Here is a 16,530-nt window from a genome sequence, read left to right as displayed (position 1 = left end):
TTTGTATATCTAGCTAGTGAGCTCACCATTTTAGAGTGTTCCACTTAATTGCACTTTTAGAGACACTATTATTTAATAACTCCCTAAAAACCAACCGAGAAATTTAAAATTAGTAGTCGCGCATTTACTCATCCCTTTGATATCCTTTGGCGTGCGTCGTGTTGTAAGTCTTCAATGCGAGCATCATGCCTGAAGCCTAATCCCTCGAGCGTAAAAGCGATTCACAAAAAAAACATGAAGTTTTATATATAATCTTACAAATCAAACGATCTTTACATGAAACAATTCCCAAGAGTTTATATCCTGAAAGTGTAATTCAAATTCAAATCAAAGAGCCGTCCACTCCTTTAGGTGCTCAAATCCGTTTAAATCCACAACAAAAGCCCAAACCCGCTAAAAAAATATCCCCGCCCTGTTTCCCTTTCCACCTCCACCTTATCCGCCGCCGAGCCAAGCCGGCCCAAAACCTCCCACCCCCATCCATGGCGCCACCGCGCTAGGCCAAACCCCCACCCGCACGGGTCAACCAACCACCGCCACCACCTCCGCCGCCATGGCGCTCTCCGAGCTGCCCCTCCACCACTCCTTCCGCCTCTCCTCCCGCCCGCTCCTCCCGCTCCGCCTCCTCTCCCTCTCCCGCCCCGCCTCCTCCTCCGCCTCCCCCACCGCGGCCGCCGCCGCGCCCTCCTCCTCCGGCCGCAACCGCGCCCCTCCCGCCCCCAGCCGCGGCGGCGCGCCATGGATGCAGAAGTGGGCCCCCGCCGACCCCTCCGCGCCCGCGCCCGCCCCCTCCCCGGGCCACGCGCCCTCCACCTCCATCGACCGCATCGTCCACCGCCTCCGCAACCTCGGCCTCGGCACCGACGACGACGAGCCCTCCTCCTCCCCCGCCGACGCCCCGCTCGACGGCAGGGAGCGCCTCGGCGACCTGCTCGACCGCAGCTGGGCGCGCCCCGACCGCCAGTTCGCCGCCTCCGGCCTCGACGAGGCCGTCCTCCCGTGGGAGAGGGACCGGGAGAGCGACGGCGAGGAGGCGGACGGGGTCAAGAGGAAGCGGGTCAGGGCGCCCTCCCTTGCGGAGCTCACCATGGACGACGTGGAGCTGCGCCGCCTGCGGGGCATGGGCATGACCCTCAAGGACCGCATCACCGTGCCCAAGGCCGGGGTCACGCAGGCCATCACGGAGAAGATCCACGACGCCTGGAGGAAGTCGGAGCTGGTCCGCCTCAAGTTCCACGAGGACCTCGCCAACGACATGAAGACTGCCCATGAGCTTGTCGAGGTACTCTGCCCCTGCATTATCAAATAATGCAGCACTAGGAATGTTCAGTCTCATTATTGGTTGTCGCAATTGGACCTGCAATCTTCTGTTTGTTCCAGTGAATTTGATGTCCAGTCTTTATTGGTCAGAGACGAACAGGAGGATTGATCATATGGAGGGCAGGGAGTGTCATGGTTGTCTATCGCGGGAGCAATTACACGAGGCCTCTGAAATCTCAACCTTTGGACGGTACCTCGTCACTGAGGAAGGGTGAAGATAGTACATTGTTCATCCCCGATGGCTCGAGCACTGCTGAGAGTGATAATCAGGGGAAGGATCTAACTGCTCAACATGATAATGCACCCATATTGGATCTGCACAATACAGAGGACATGACGGAAGAAGAGCTGGAGTTCAATCAAATGCTTGATGAGCTGGGCCCTCGTTTTGTGGATTGGTGGGGAACAGGAATTTTACCTGTGGATGCCGACTTGCTGCCTCAAACAATTCCAGGTTATAAAGCGCCATTTAGAGTTCTTCCAACTGGAATGCGTACAAGCCTTACCAACTCAGAGCTCACTAATTTGCGAAAGTTAGCAAGGAACCTCCCTTGTCATTTTGCTCTAGGTATTGCTTTTCGATAGTGCGAATATCATTCCCTCATCACAGCTTTTACTGCTGGCATTAAACAGCTGCTTATTGCTTCCTAACCTTCATTGAAGGGAGAAACCGGAATCATCAAGGCTTGGCCGCGGCTATTGTTAAGCTTTGGGAGAAGAGTTTGGTGGTGAAAATAGCTGTCAAACGTGGAATCCAGAACACAAATAATAAGCTGATGTCAGACGAAATAAAGGTTTGGATACCATCTTATTGTTGTTCCCTCTCATTGATAGGCATGGCTACTTTGTAAAAGTTGCATCAATGGACCTTGGAAACTCTTGTTCTTATCAGACTGTATTTTGTCCTTGGTAGCTAAGCTGAGTCCCAACTGAATATCATCTAAAGACTTTTAATGCATGAATAAGTGCAACTAAAAGACTGTCCCAAGACAAGTTTCTGGTTCAATCTCTTATGAAATTTATCTTTTTACTACCAAAGCAATTAGCAATATCAAGAGTTCCTAAAAATCACCACCAGAATTCAGCTCAAGTAAACATGTAGAAAGGATTAAACCATGTCCAGCACTTACTGAATCATAAAATATTAGCAGCAAAAGTGTGTTACACATAATAGAACTTGCTTCCTGGATCCTGTACCAATAAAATAGGCTTGCTGATGAAGTGTTCTGATAGAGCGTCATGCATCAATAAGAGCATCTTTTCTTTAGGAACTTGCACAATTTAGAATTATATTCCCATGTTAGTGTTTACATTGAGTTCAAAAGCATGTTTCAGGAGATCATTTTCGTCCTTCTATAATTTTTGTAACCTCTACAAGCTCTGGTGCATTTGCTAATGTTTCCCAATTTTGTACATCCAGAATCTAACAGGGGGTACCCTGCTTCTTCGAAATAAATATTACATTGTAATATATCGTGGAAAAGACTTCCTCCCAACGTCTGTTGCTGCTGCCTTGGCTGAAAGAGAGGAGTTGACAAAAGATATCCAGAATCTAGAGGAGCAGAGAAGATCCATTTCCATTGAACACTCTCCGGAGGATGGTTTTGATGGGCATGCTCTCGTAGGAACTCTTGCTGAATTTCAGGAGGCGCAAGCCCGTTGGGGAAGAAATGTAACTTCTAAGGAGCAACAAGAGATGAAAGAAGCGTCTTTTAGATCAGAAAAGGAAAAGCTTTTCAGAAGACTCGAACACAAGCTTTCCATTGTAAGCAATTTATATATGTTGTTCTTAAATAACAACTGTAGCTTAAGAAAGCAAAATGGGCTTCCACTTAAATTGGAATATTTCATTTTCAGTGTACATATCATTGTATTGAAATGTTTATTTGTATTGCTCTTGTAATTATGAAGTTGAGTTTGCTTATCTTTTATAGGTATGCTAATGTGACATAATCTTGTAACCTCAGTTATTTGTTCTTCCTTGATTTCTTCTTTAAATATACAGGCTCAAGCAAAAATACATAGAGCAGGGAAGTTATTATCAAAGATTGAAGCTTCTATGGTCCTTGCAAACCCATCCGATGACCGAGAAATGATCACAGCCGAGGAGAGATCTGTTTTCCGTAGAATTGGTCTGAAAATGAAAGCATATTTGCCTGTTGGTAAGTTTCTTGAACAATCACCTCATAACATGATTAACCATTTCTATTGAGTAATTGATTTATCCTATTTGTTTATATTAGGAATCCGTGGTGTCTTTGATGGCGTCATTGAAAATATGCACTTGCACTGGAAGCACAGGGAAGTTGTCAAATTGATTACAAAGCAAAAGACCTTGGCGTTTGTTGAGGAGACAGCACGACTTCTAGAGTATGAGAGTGGCGGTATACTAGTTGCAATCGAAAGAGTCCCCAAGGGTCACGCACTTATTTTTTACCGTGGAAAGAATTACAGGAGGCCTATTAACATAAGGCCTAGAAATCTCTTAACAAAGGCTAAGGCATTGAAACGGGCAGTTGCAATGCAACGCCATGAAGTAAGTTCATGTATATTAGGTTGCCATAAAAGAGTGGACTTCCTTATGATTTTCTTTAAACTCATGACTTGTCATGCACTCATGCAGGCCCTCAGCCAGCATATAGATCAACTGGAATTCAATATGAAGCAAATGAAGCGTGATTTGGTATGTAATGTTTCTATACAACAAAGTTATTCTATGTCCGTTAAGACAGTATGTTTATGTTAGGCCATACCCCCCCCCCCCCCCCCCCCCCCCCATTGGCTAACTGTCTCATCAAAATGTAGTAATTTGTTGTTTGAGTTGTAGAAAAGACACATCATTGTTATATAGATGGGATTTGCACACTGGCTTCCATGCCAGGTTCATATTCACTTGTGCACTGCATAAGGTTTTGGGGCAACATAAATTGCATAAAACTAGAGTCAGTGAGGCAGATGACTATACTTACACTAGTATTATGTGTCCTATCTGTCTTCCTAGTACATCTCATTCATCGATTAATGACTCCCTGATGTGATGCAAAACAAAATAGGGCATGGAGGACTACGATGAAGAGGCCGAGGATGCGTCAGATTCAGAAAGTGAAGACGATACAGCGGGCTATGATGAGGTAATTATTATGTGCCTGTGTACCCTATCATGCCTTCCTAGCACATCTTGTTCATTGATTAATGATGTCCTGATATTTATGCGGAACAAATTAGGGTATGGAGGACTATGATAAAGAGGAAGAGGATGAATCGGATTCAGAAGATGAAGACAACTAGGTGGAATCGCACGCTTCGCCACGCCGGCGATTTTTTGAGATGTTCAGATAGTCTTTTTCTGTTCACAATATGGACTGCATGGTCCCCAACAATAGAGCAATATAGAGTAAATGGTGTGTGGTTTCATCTTCACATATCAGCCTCAGCAATACACAAACGGATCAACTATAACTACCGGTCGTGTAGTCATGTCCTTCTCTGGATCACTATATCAGGAGGCCTGATCTGAAGCCTGTGTAGGTTTAATTTGAAGCAACATTCAGGGAAGAGGGAAGTGCTAGCCTCCATAGGTGGGTGCTAGTCATCAGACGGATCGCTTCTCACTTGTGGACCCTCACGATTAGCCTTTGTAGGATCTGTACAAACATTTGGTATAGCTCGTTATTACAGAACCAGTTATTTGTGGACATGTGTTTTTTTAATTGTACTATACTATAAACATGTTTTTAGTCGCGGATTACATTCACCTTACATGTATCAGAATCAGGAAGAGAACCTGCAAGTCCAGAACCTGAAAGGTGAGGGTTGAGCTCCTAGCCCAGTAAGATGCTGAATGGTGTTATTACAGGTCAAAAAAATATATACTGAATGATGTTTTCTTGTGAATTGTTGACAGACAGGGAACAAATGTCATGCAGAAACCAGTAGAGATTTTGGTAAGGGTAAACCTGGTTCGACTGCAAAATTCATACCTTTACCCCGATTTGCATCGTTTGTGTTGCTGCCTAGATCATGGTATGAATAGCCAACCAGTTTTGCGCGGTGAGTTGATCAAATCTAGAGCGGCTCCATAGCCTTGGATTTGTTTGAAGAGAAGAACATGGGCAAGGTAATCTGCGGATTTGTTTCAGTCAATCAATAGAAAGGAATGTGAGCAAGATGACTGAACGTTCTGAATGTTTCAGATTCGACGAAATTGGATGCCTAGGTGAAGAAGCTGGTGGCGAGATACTTTCCTCGCTCAATCGTCACGATAAAAAGTTACGCAATTCTACTTACTAGTAGTACAACTAGAGTTGCTGCAATTCACGATAAAAAGCACCCCTACAGGCTACAGAGACTCAAGGGTTATCTGCTCCGATCAAAACCGACATGTTATGATATATTTTCCGTTGTGATGAAAAACAGACAATTAGGCAAAGGGAGCCGATAAGCGTGTGAGTACGGTACGGATCACAAAATCAATTGCATGGGAGGGAGAAGAGAAGACGGGTCCAAGCACAAGAGGGGCAGCACAGCGCATCAGTGTCTACTAATACACGGCACTACACTAGACTACAACCAGTGCTGGCTCCTCCTACCCATCGGCTTAGCTTAATTTGTGCGCCGAGAGGGAGCCAGGAACATGCCAACGCATCCACATGACGGCTGCCTCCCCTCATCAGTCTCAACGGCGAGCCACTATATATATATATATACCAAGACCGGCCTCATCCGGAGTTGACCTGTTCCATCAAACCTTTTCTTCATCTTGTTGGCGCTCTATTTTATAATGCGGGCCTCTATTTCCATCTGCTTTCTTCTTCTATGGAGAGTCAACGGTGTTCTTAAACGGATAATCCGTCTTCTGAAATAAACAAACATATGTGTACGAGCTGTCGTCGATAGGCGATTTCGTTATGCTTAACTAACTGGCCAATCATTTCCAATAGGAGTCTTAGCCGCGCATTTTATATACTTAGGGCGCCTCTAGCAGATTCCTTATCCTAAAAGTCTAAAACTCTTCCTCTATCTCGAGAGGTCAAACTTTTTGAGGGAATATGTCACCGAATGTCCCATTATATAGTGACATTTTTTGTGTGCGCCGTCGTTAGGAGTAATTTGTGATGGGGATTCCGTGACGATGCTTGTGACGCCCATAAAACGTCAATGAGGGATAATTTGTGACATTGTTAGCTATTCAATGACATTTTTTCGGCTCTTCATAGTAGGCCCGATCTCTTGATTGCTGAGATTAATTTTTATTATCTCAGCATCGTACTGTATTCTACCATTGTTTCATAGTGGGAAGCTCATTGACGATTGGCAAGATATCTCTACACTAGCAGTTTATGCATTTTGGTGACAACACGTTGTGTCCTAAGAGTCAGATTTGCTTCTTTTTTCTTTCACTTTTTTCAGTTGGATCATTACTTGTTCATGTTGTTGATGGAAGTTTTATCCTTAGTTCAAAATTAAGATGTATGCCATCATATGCCATGCTTGTTGTCAGCTCTTGGCTTTATTTATTTTTTTGCCTTATTAACCGTTCTTCGCTTATCTGTGGCGACCCAACACAAGTGAGGAGACTTGTGATAACATACCCGTATAAAGGAGATGAAGTTTCATGTAAACACCAAAATCAATGTATCACAGAATCCTCACGATTCAATTCTGTTGAAGATGGGCCTAGAACTTTAGATCCAGCAGTGAAGAAGAGAACATCTACACTTGCAAAGAATTTTGTTAAAACAAACCCTAGCTATCTCCAAGCACTTGGTCAGACACATGCTGGCTGGAACCCTAGCCACCCACCCACTCTCAAGTACTCTTAATTATTAGGCTTGAATATTCATGATTTCTCAGAGTTCATGCATAGTCCCAACAGTCAGGATGCCTGATCTGAAGCATGTGTATGTTTGGTGTGAAGCTTACATCCAGAGAACTGCTCACATCAATAGGCTGCTGCAAGTCGACAGGTGGACTAAGGTTGTGTCCCGACCACAAGGCGGTTAAATTCCATTGGTGCTTGCTAGCCAGTCAAGAACGACTCGACACAGTTATGGATTCTCATGATTAGTCCTCGTCGGATCTGCACAAACATTTGGTATAGCCCATTTGTTCTTAAAGAACCAATTATGTGTGGACATAGGGGTTCTTAAAGAACCAATCCTGTAGGCTCTGGTAGTCACGTCACTTTCGGGTCATGGTGAAGCCAAAAAGAAGAAAGACAGAAGGCCCAGATCGAGACCCGGCCCCGAAGGTGCCCGCTCTCACATGGGCCCTATGGGACAACTCACGAAGAGGCCCATGAGAGGCTTTCCTAAACTTGAAGAGCACGATCAATATGAGATAAAGTAGGATACGCGTTAGGAGTACGACCCGGATGTTTCTGTAAAACTAGGGACTCAACATGTTATATAAAGGGGAGTTCCTAGGACCCAAAGACTAAATTACAACCTCTCGAAAGCCAGGTAGCGAAAGCGAATTCTTGTAATCGGGATCATCATCATCCACCGTGAGGAGTTGAACCTGGGTAAACTCGTGTCCTTCCTTTTTCGATCAATCCCGTTCAAGCTATCACATAATTGTGATGGCCTCAAGACTTAGTCCTTTGACGAGGACATCTTCCGTGAAAAAACCACAACAGCTTCCTTTATCGTATTTATTACTACAAGTACTAAAAAAATTAGACGCGTATTACCTTGACCAGAATCTTGAAGGTGAGTGAGGGTTGAGTTATACCTGGCCATTCCTCGGGCCGGGCCAACCAAAGCCCGACGCAAAAAACCCAGGCCCGAGCCCGGCCCGGCCGTCGGGCCTAAAAATCAGGCCCGAGCCCGGCCCATCACACTAAAAGCCCGTCGGGCCTCGGGCCACGGGCCGGGCCTCTTCCTTAAATGGCAAAATCGACCGGCCCGGGCTTTGGGCTCAAAACCTAGGCCCGAGCCCGGCCCATGGACAAGGTCGGGCCGGGCCGGGCTGGGCTGCCCATGGCCAGGACTAGGGTTGAGCTCCTAGTCCAGTAAAATACTGAATGTTGTTTTATTGTGAATGGTTGACAGGGAAGAAATGCCATTTAGGAACCTGTAGGGATCTTGGTAAGAGTAATTGAGTAAACATGGTTAGGTGATTACGGAGTTTTACGAGGCTGTGAGTTTTGAAGAATTCTTTAAAAAGCAATCCCAAGTTTTACGAGGCTGTGAGTTTTGAGCTCCTATTTGTAACTCATATTTGCTATGTCCGGTTAGGTAATTACGGAATTTTAAGAGAAGGACGTGGGCAAGATAATCTATGGATTTGTCTCAATGAAAACGAAGGCGAGCAAGAAAACTGAACGTTCTGAATGTAGATTGGAGACAGAGAAGCTCGTAGCGATGCATTCCTGGCTCTATCGCCACGATAAAGGTTACTGAATTCTGCTTACCACCAGAGTTGCTGCAGTGCAGGTCATCAAGCGAGCACCCCTACAGAGACTCGAGAGTTATCTGCTCCGATCAAGCCCCCCTAGAGATATATAGTACCTTTTCTTTCTGGAACAGAGACGACAAAGGGAGCCGATGATAAAGCGGGTGGCTACGGATCACAAAATCAATTGCCTGGAGAGAACACGGGTCCAAGCACAAGAGGCAGCACAGCGCATGAGTGTCTACTGTCCACTACTAGTAGACGGCAGTGCTGAGTGCTCCTCCTACCCACTGATCGCCGGCTTAACTTTGTGCGCATTGTGTGATGTTCCGAGATGGAGCCAGCCTTCCCCAGGGACATGCCAACGCATCCAGATGACGGCTGCCCCCACTGGCCCGACTCAACCACTTATACTAAGACCGGCCGGCCTCATCCGGATCATATATGGTTGACCAGTTCCATCAATCTTCTTCTTCCAGTTGGCACTCCTCTGTTTTATAATGCGCGCTTCTCTTTCCATGTCTTTTCTTCTTCTGTGGAGAGTCAATGGTGTTCTTGACTGGATAATTCGTCTTCCAAAATAAACAAACATGTAGGTACGAGCTGTCGTTGATAGGCGTTTTTGGTATGCTTAACTAAGTGGCCAATCATTTCCGACCGGAGTCTTAGCCTCTCATTTTATATACTTGTAAGAGCATCTACAACCAGGCGCCCTAAACCCGTATCATATATTTGGACGGGCCGCCCGGTCACTGACCGGTCATGAAAATTCGATCCAGACGGGCGCTTCAAACAGGCCCCAAACGCGTAGGCTAACTGACACCCCTTATATCCATCCCAAACATAAGGTGGATATGAGAGCGCCCAGACACGTCCGCCACGTCGGACTAATGTCGGGGTCCCACGTGGAATCACCTAGAAACTCGGCGGTCCGAAGTTTGTTTCCTCCGTCGGACCGATGTCGCCGTGTGTCGTCGCTCCGGCGGGCCACGTAGTGCCTAGCCCGGCTATTTAAGCCGACCATCGGCACCTCCCCCGTCCGCCACCACTAGTACTCATGCCCACACGTCGCTGGATAAGGGGCTATCCATTTCTAACGTTGGAGCGGCCGCAGCAACTCCTTAAGCAGATCCGGGCAAGGCGCGAAGCCCGGAACTCCGCGGGGCTACCTTCGGATGCAGTAGATCCGGAGGAGAAGGAGGTTGAGGAGCATGTGGGGGACGCTGGGGACGTGGATCTGCAAGCGGAGCAGCAGACCATCCTCGATTTCCTCCGCTCATAGTCGGATGCGAAGGCCAGACGCTGTCGCCGACAGAAGATGAAGGCGCAGCATGCCGCGGAGGAGGAGGAGATGCTCGCCTACATGGATATGGCCGAGCAAGAGAAGGGCCGGAGCCCTCCTACACGCCCATCCACCCGGTGCTCGGCACCCACGACGTGGTCAGCTCCGACGGTGAAGCTTAGCTAGGGTAGTGCGTAGGATTTCTTTTGCATGCTTTGCATGGATTTAAGGGTTGAAATATGAGAGACTCAGATGCAGAGTAGCTAGTTTGAGACGTGACCGGTCACTGTCCGCGGACGCACCCGGTCGCGTCCGCAGGCGTTTGAAGGATCGAATTTGTCAAGTCCAATTATAGATGCTCTAATTACTGGTAAAGTAAACAACTACCAGTACTATAGGGGATCAGCACAACTAGAAAGAGACAAGGATGGCCAAACTATGGGGCCTATCATCTTTTCAAGCGTGATCCCAAGACCGCATCTCGCCTTATTTTTTTCAAGTGTCAGCTTCTCTGTGCGGATTTGGAACATGATCAAACTTTGGCCTGGTTGGCATGACCTTAACCCCGCTTCTTGGTAGTGCGTCGATTCTGTCTTTGAGTGGTTCAAATGCTGTTTCTCTGTGCGGATTTGGAATATGATCAAACTTTGGCTCGGTTGGCATGGCCTCAACCCCACTTCCTGGCAGCGCTTCGACTCTATCTTTGATGGTGGGAGGCAGTCTCTCTGACCGCAATGCTACCTTTCTAAATCCACCGCTTCAATCCTTGTGCTGGTATATTCAAAAAATTTGAAACAAGCGTAATGCTAGGGTCTTCCGGAACAGGCTCACTATGCCTACCACTATCTTCTCCCACATTAAGAAAGAAGCAACGCTTGTCTGTACTTAAACCGCTTGCCCTTGATAGTGAAATATCGCAAACCTTTAGCCAGTTTTCTTCTTCTTCTAAATAATGCCCTCAGAAGGATAATCTAGACTATATACTTTACCAATCAGCTAAATCGGTCACGCTAGCTCCAACTTGGTTCAAAAGCTTGTGCATCTTCTTTTCTAATAGATGAGTGCCAGTGTACGCTCGACACTTGAGGGAATGATGGCCACAGTTAACTAGGCAAAGCGATCTATTGCCGTCACAAGCCATTAGCAAATAGCAACTTCCATATTCTAATCCGGGCACGCTTGGCTTGGCCTAGCTGCTTGCATCGATGCACATATACTATACTACTAGCATAACACCGGACACTTGTCAGATAAATATTGCTATTTACGAGACATGACGGTGCATGCAAAATTACAAAGTAATGGCTTCAACTGCAGCCCGCACGCACGCATGCGTACGTGACATCGATCCATCGATCGGTTAGCTAAATATATAACTACTCAAAACTTCAAAAGGAAGAAAATATCTGCAACTTTTGTCATCTTAACTGAATTACGCATGCGTGATGCAGACGTGAGACTTAGATACGTACCGGAAATTATTATTCAATCCGACATGTAATTTTAGTTTGTTCCGTGTGCTTGTCGTTAACAAGAGCTTTCACCATCCCATCAAATAATAAAAATGAAGAACGAAGAGCTGCTTTCAGCAAGTTGAAGCTAGGGCAAATGCTACATTGCTACGTACGTCGAATAGATTCATATATCTATCAATCTATCTATCTATCTATCTATTCTGGATATGTGCGTATCGACCCGTGTAAACTTTGAGCTGGTGATCACAATAATATATGGTGTACCAAACATTTCCCGAAAATAATTTGTGTGTGGTTGGACTGGAGCTGTACGTACCCGGTGTTAGAAAGTTATGTTTAAGTTTTCCTTACCTCCACTTTGTAATCTCAACCAACATATCCTCTATTTCTCTCTCTCTCGTAGTTATCCTCTGTACCGACCTGATCTCATACGATGAGTCTCTCGTCTTGTACGCCAAGGCATGGCTATTTGCCACACATCAATATAAATCAAATGCGGCTCCTCATCGAGGAGTAGGAACGCTTCCTAATTTAATATGGTATCAGAGCCACCTCTTTCAAATACATCTAGCCACAACAAAATCACAAACCACAACCGCCGCCGCCGTCGCCATGTCTTCCTCGTCGTCCGCCTCCCTCAACCTCGGGTCGCCACCGACGGAGAAGCTTGCGAGAGGAAACTTCATCCTCTGGGAGGCACAAGTCCTCCCAGCCCTGCGAGGCGCACAGGTGACGGGTCTACTGGACAACAGCGACGCAGCTCCGCCCAAGATGGTGGAAGCCGCGCAGGCAGACAAGACTACGGCCATGGCGCCGAACCCCCAGTATGCGACCTGGATTGCCAAAGATCAACAGGTGCTCTCGTATCTATTGAACTCCATGACTCCAGAAATACCTGCACAGGTCATCGGGAAGGACTCCACCTTCGAGTTGTGGACTGCGGTGACAGCCATCTTCGCCTCCCAATCGCAGTCTCGGATCACAAATCTGAGAATTGCGATCACCAACACCAAGAAAGGCACCATGTCAAGCTCTGCCTTCATGGCCAAGATGAAGAGTCTCGGCGACGAGCTAGTAGCCGCCGGACGTCCCGTCTCTGATCCGGAGATGGTGGACTATATCCTGGCAGGGCTAGACCGTGACTATGATCCTGTAGTTGCGGCGATCGGTGCCATCAAGAACACAATCACCCCCGATGACCTCTTTGCCCAAATCTCTGCGTTTGATCGGAGATTGGAGATGTTGGGCGATACTTCCTCTGGTGGCTTTCACACTTCTGCAAACGCTGCCTACAGAGGCCGCGGCCAAGCCCGAGGGAAACCCTACCGTGGGCGAGGCACAAGGGGGCGCGGCCGTGGAGATCGGCAGCCGTCTCCTGCTCGCGGTGGGAACAGCTACAGAGGACGCCAGCGACAGAACCAACCTCAACAGGCGTGTGATCAGCAGCAGCGCGACAACCCCGAGTGCCAGATATGCCTCAAATATCATCCAGGGGGCACGGCTCTGTTGGTGGCGCTATGAAGATGGAGAGCCAGAAGAGAAGGCGACGCATGCAGCCACCTACGGCGTAGATACCAACTGGTACGCCGACACGGGAGCCACAAACCATATCACAGGAGAACTTGATCAGCTGACGATGCGGGAGAAGTACAACGGAGGCGATCAAATCCACACGGCAAGCGGTTCTGGTATGGAAATAACACATATTGGTAGTTCAATTGTTAAAAACCCCATTAAAAACTTGCATCTGAAAAATATTCTACATGTTCCTGAAGCAGCAAAAAGTCTTCTTTCTGTTCATCGATTCACTCGTGATAATCATGTTCTCATAGAGTTTCATCCCTATTTTTTCTTGGTTAAGGATCTGGCCACCCGGAGAATCATTCTTAGAGGACGGTGTGTGGGAGGTCTCTACCCACTCATATCATCATCATCATCATCCGCGTCAAATAAACAAGCGTATCTCGTCGTCAAGCCATCTTCAGCAAAGTGGCACAGTCGCTTGGGTCATCCGTCCTCAGTAGTTGTTAGACATGTCCTTAGCAAAAATAAGCTCCCCTATGAGCCTAGTGTCGAGTCAGTTTGCGATCCGTGTCAACAAGCAAAAAGTCATCAATTGCCTTACCCTGTGTCTACCAGTGTGTCCACTGCACCTTTGCAACTCATATTTTCAGATGTATGGGGGCCAGCCCCCACTTCTGTTGGTAGATTTTCCTATTATGTAAGTTTTATTGATGACTATAGTAAATTTACTTGGATTTACCTGTTAAAGAAAAGATCTGATGTATTCCAAGTTTTCATCAATTTTCAAAACCTTGTTGAACGCAAACTGAGCTCCAAAATTATTGCTATGCAAACAGACTGGGGAGGTGAGTATGAGAAACTCAATTCATTCTTCCAAAAACTTGGCATCTCTCATCATGTTTCTTGCCCTCACGCTCACCAACAAAACGGGTCTGCTGAAAGAAAGCACCGTCACATTGTTGACGTAGGGCTTGCGTTACTAGCTAATGCATCCATGCCACTTAAGTTCTGGGATGAAGCTTTCTTAACTGCTACATATCTCATCGACTTGCTCCCTAGCAAAGTCATCAAGCTTGAAACACCCATCACACGAATCCTTGGCATAACACCAGATTACGCATCACTTCGCATCTTTGGTTGTGCATATTGGCCGAACCTTCGACCTTACAATACACGCAAACTCGCCTTTCGTTCAAAGAGGTGTGTTTTCTTAGGGTATAGTCCCATGCACAAAGGAGTCAAGTGCTTGGATGTCCCTACAGGACGAGTCTATATCCCGCGAGATGTTGTATTTGATGAGTCCATCTTTCCTTTTGCATCTTTACATCCCAACGCCGGTGCCCTGCTTCGAAAGGAAATTCTCCTCCTTCCTGAAAATCTCCGGAGTTTTGATCAAGGGGGAGACAATTGCACTAATCAATATGATGATAATATTGCTAGCACTAGTTCTGCTCTTGTTCCTGTGCAGGTTGGCAGTGAAAACGGTGCACAAAATGATGTACAGGATGATCAAAACGAGGGGTTATTTCATGTGCCGCAAGAAGACGAAATTGGCGCTGAAAACGGAGCTGATCTAGCGACGCCAGCAACTCCTGTGCGCCTGTCAGCCTCGGATCGCGGGACGCAGTCGTCCTCGGATCGTGGTCCTGGCGGGCGCGGGCGCACTTCCTCATCCAGCCAGCCTCGCGCCGCCACGTCACAGGCAGGCGGGGCCGTATCGCCCTCGTGCTCCACGCCACGGTCCCGCGCCTCGCCCAGCCAGCCTCGCATCGCCACGTCATCAGCAGGCGGGGCCGCATCGCCCTGGTGCTCCGCGCCGCGATTCCCCTGCATGCATGCACCAGGTGGAGCGGGATCTTCTGCATCCGTAGATCCTGTGGATACTCGAGTGATTCATGGAGACGGGGCCACACCGGACTCTACAGAATCATCTGCATCAACGCCGTTGGGATCTTCTGTAGCCGATTCTCTGGTGCAACATGAACAGCCGGTGGTGTCTACACGTGTCATGACGCGTCTACAGAAAGGTATTAAAAATCCAAAAATACGTACTGATGGCACAATACCGTATGGCATGTTGTGTATCTCAGGTGAACCAACAACGTTGAATGAGGCACTTGATGATCCAAGGTGGAAGAAAGCCATGGATGAAGAATACTCAGCACTCATGAAAAATAAAACTTGGCATCTCGTACCAGATCAGAGAGGTAAAATATTATTGATTGTAAATGGGTGTACAGAGTTAAAAAGAAGGCAGATGGAACCATTCACAGGTATAAGGCACGTCTGGTTGCAAAAGGATTTAAACAGCGCTATGGTATAGATTATGAAGATACCTTTAGCCCTGTTGTAAAAGCTGCTACAATAAGACTTGTTCTAGCTATTGCTGTATCCAGGGGATGGAGTTTGCGTCAGCTGGATGTAAAGAATGCGTTTTTGCATGGTGTTCTGGAAGAGGAAGTCTACATGAGACAGCCACCTGGGTATGTGAGTAAGAAAACACCACATTATGTATGCAAACTTGACAAGTCACTTTATGGATTAAAATAGGCACCTAGAGCATGGTACTCTAGGTTGAGCACTCAATTAAGATGTCTTGGTTTCTTTGCATCAAGGGCTGATACATCATTGTTTATTTACAACAAGGCAAGAGTAGTCATTTTTCTGCTCATCTATGTTGATGATATTATTGTTGCAAGTTCATCACAAGATGCTACTAATGCCCTTCTGCATGATCTAAGCTCAGAATTTTCCTTAAAGGATTTAGGAGATTTGCACTTCTTTCTAGGTATTGAGGTTAATAAAACTCAAGATGGTATAGTGTTGAATCAAGAGAAATATGCCAATGAGCTTCTGGCTCGTATGGGAATGAAGAACTGTAAGCCTGCACTTACTCCATTGTCCTCTTCAGAAAAACTTTCAGCTTATGAAGGAGAGCCCCTTCAAGAGGTGGAAAGCACAAGGTACAGAAGCACTGTTGGAGCATTACAATACTTGACACTTACACGTCCAGATATTTCATTTGCTGTTAACAAAGTTTGTCAGTATTTACATGCTCCTACCACTGCACATTGGTTAGCTGTCAAGAGAATTGTGAGATATGTAAAGCATACTGTAAGCTTAGGCCTTAACTTCAGACGTTCCAATTCTACACTTGTCAGTGCATTCTCTGATGCTGATTGGGCAGGCTGTAGTGATGACAGAAAATCAACTGGAGGCTTTGCAGTATTCTTTGGATGCAATCTCATATCTTGGTGTGCAAGAAAACAGGCAACAGTATCAAGGTCAAGTACAGAGGCTGAGTATAAATCTTTGGCTAATGCCACTGCAGAAATCATTTGGCTGGAATCACTACTTGAGGAACTGGGAGTTAAGCTGAATCGTGTCTCATGTCTTTGGTGTGACAACTTGGGTGCAACATACTTATCTGCAAATCCTGTATTTCATGCCAGAACAAAACATATTGAAATTGATTTTCATTTTGTGCGTGAAAGGGTTGCAGATAAGAAACTTGAGATACGATTCATTCCGTCC

At 46.6% G+C, this 16,530-nt stretch overlaps 1 protein-coding gene across 1 annotated transcript; it reads left to right on the top strand.

The window, feature by feature from the left end:
- The first annotated feature begins 405 nt into the window (after positions 1 to 405).
- On the top strand, positions 406 to 5,017 carry LOC125527931 (CRM-domain containing factor CFM3, chloroplastic/mitochondrial-like). The gene is made up of 9 exons (XM_048692435.1): positions 406 to 1,282; positions 1,411 to 1,888; positions 1,984 to 2,114; positions 2,741 to 3,085; positions 3,326 to 3,482; positions 3,564 to 3,856; positions 3,944 to 4,003; positions 4,374 to 4,451; positions 4,546 to 5,017. The coding sequence occupies exons 1-9, from the start codon at positions 554 to 556 to the stop codon at positions 4,606 to 4,608; spliced, it is 2,334 nt and encodes a 777-aa protein (XP_048548392.1). The 5' UTR covers positions 406 to 553; the 3' UTR covers positions 4,609 to 5,017.
- The last annotated feature ends 11,513 nt before the right edge of the window (positions 5,018 to 16,530 follow it).

The sequence above is a fragment of the Triticum urartu genome, chromosome 1 (genome assembly GCF_003073215.2).
Source record: "Triticum urartu cultivar G1812 chromosome 1, Tu2.1, whole genome shotgun sequence".
Lineage (NCBI taxonomy): Eukaryota > Viridiplantae > Streptophyta > Magnoliopsida > Poales > Poaceae > Triticum > Triticum urartu.
This window is presented reverse-complemented; position numbering and strand designations above follow the sequence as displayed.

What these genes read in the sequence shown, in the direction of transcription:
- LOC125527931 (XM_048692435.1), top strand. Translation starts at nt 554, where the DNA reads ATGGCGCTCTCCGAGCTGCCCCTCCACCACTCCTTCCGCCTCTCCTCC. An exon ending in TGATGTCAGACGAAATAAAG is followed by an intron (nt 2,115 to 2,740) that starts GTTTGGATACCA and finishes TTGTACATCCAG; the next exon opens with AATCTAACAGGGGGTACCCT. An exon ending in AGCAAATGAAGCGTGATTTG is followed by an intron (nt 4,004 to 4,373) that starts GTATGTAATGTT and finishes AAAACAAAATAG; the next exon opens with GGCATGGAGGACTACGATGA.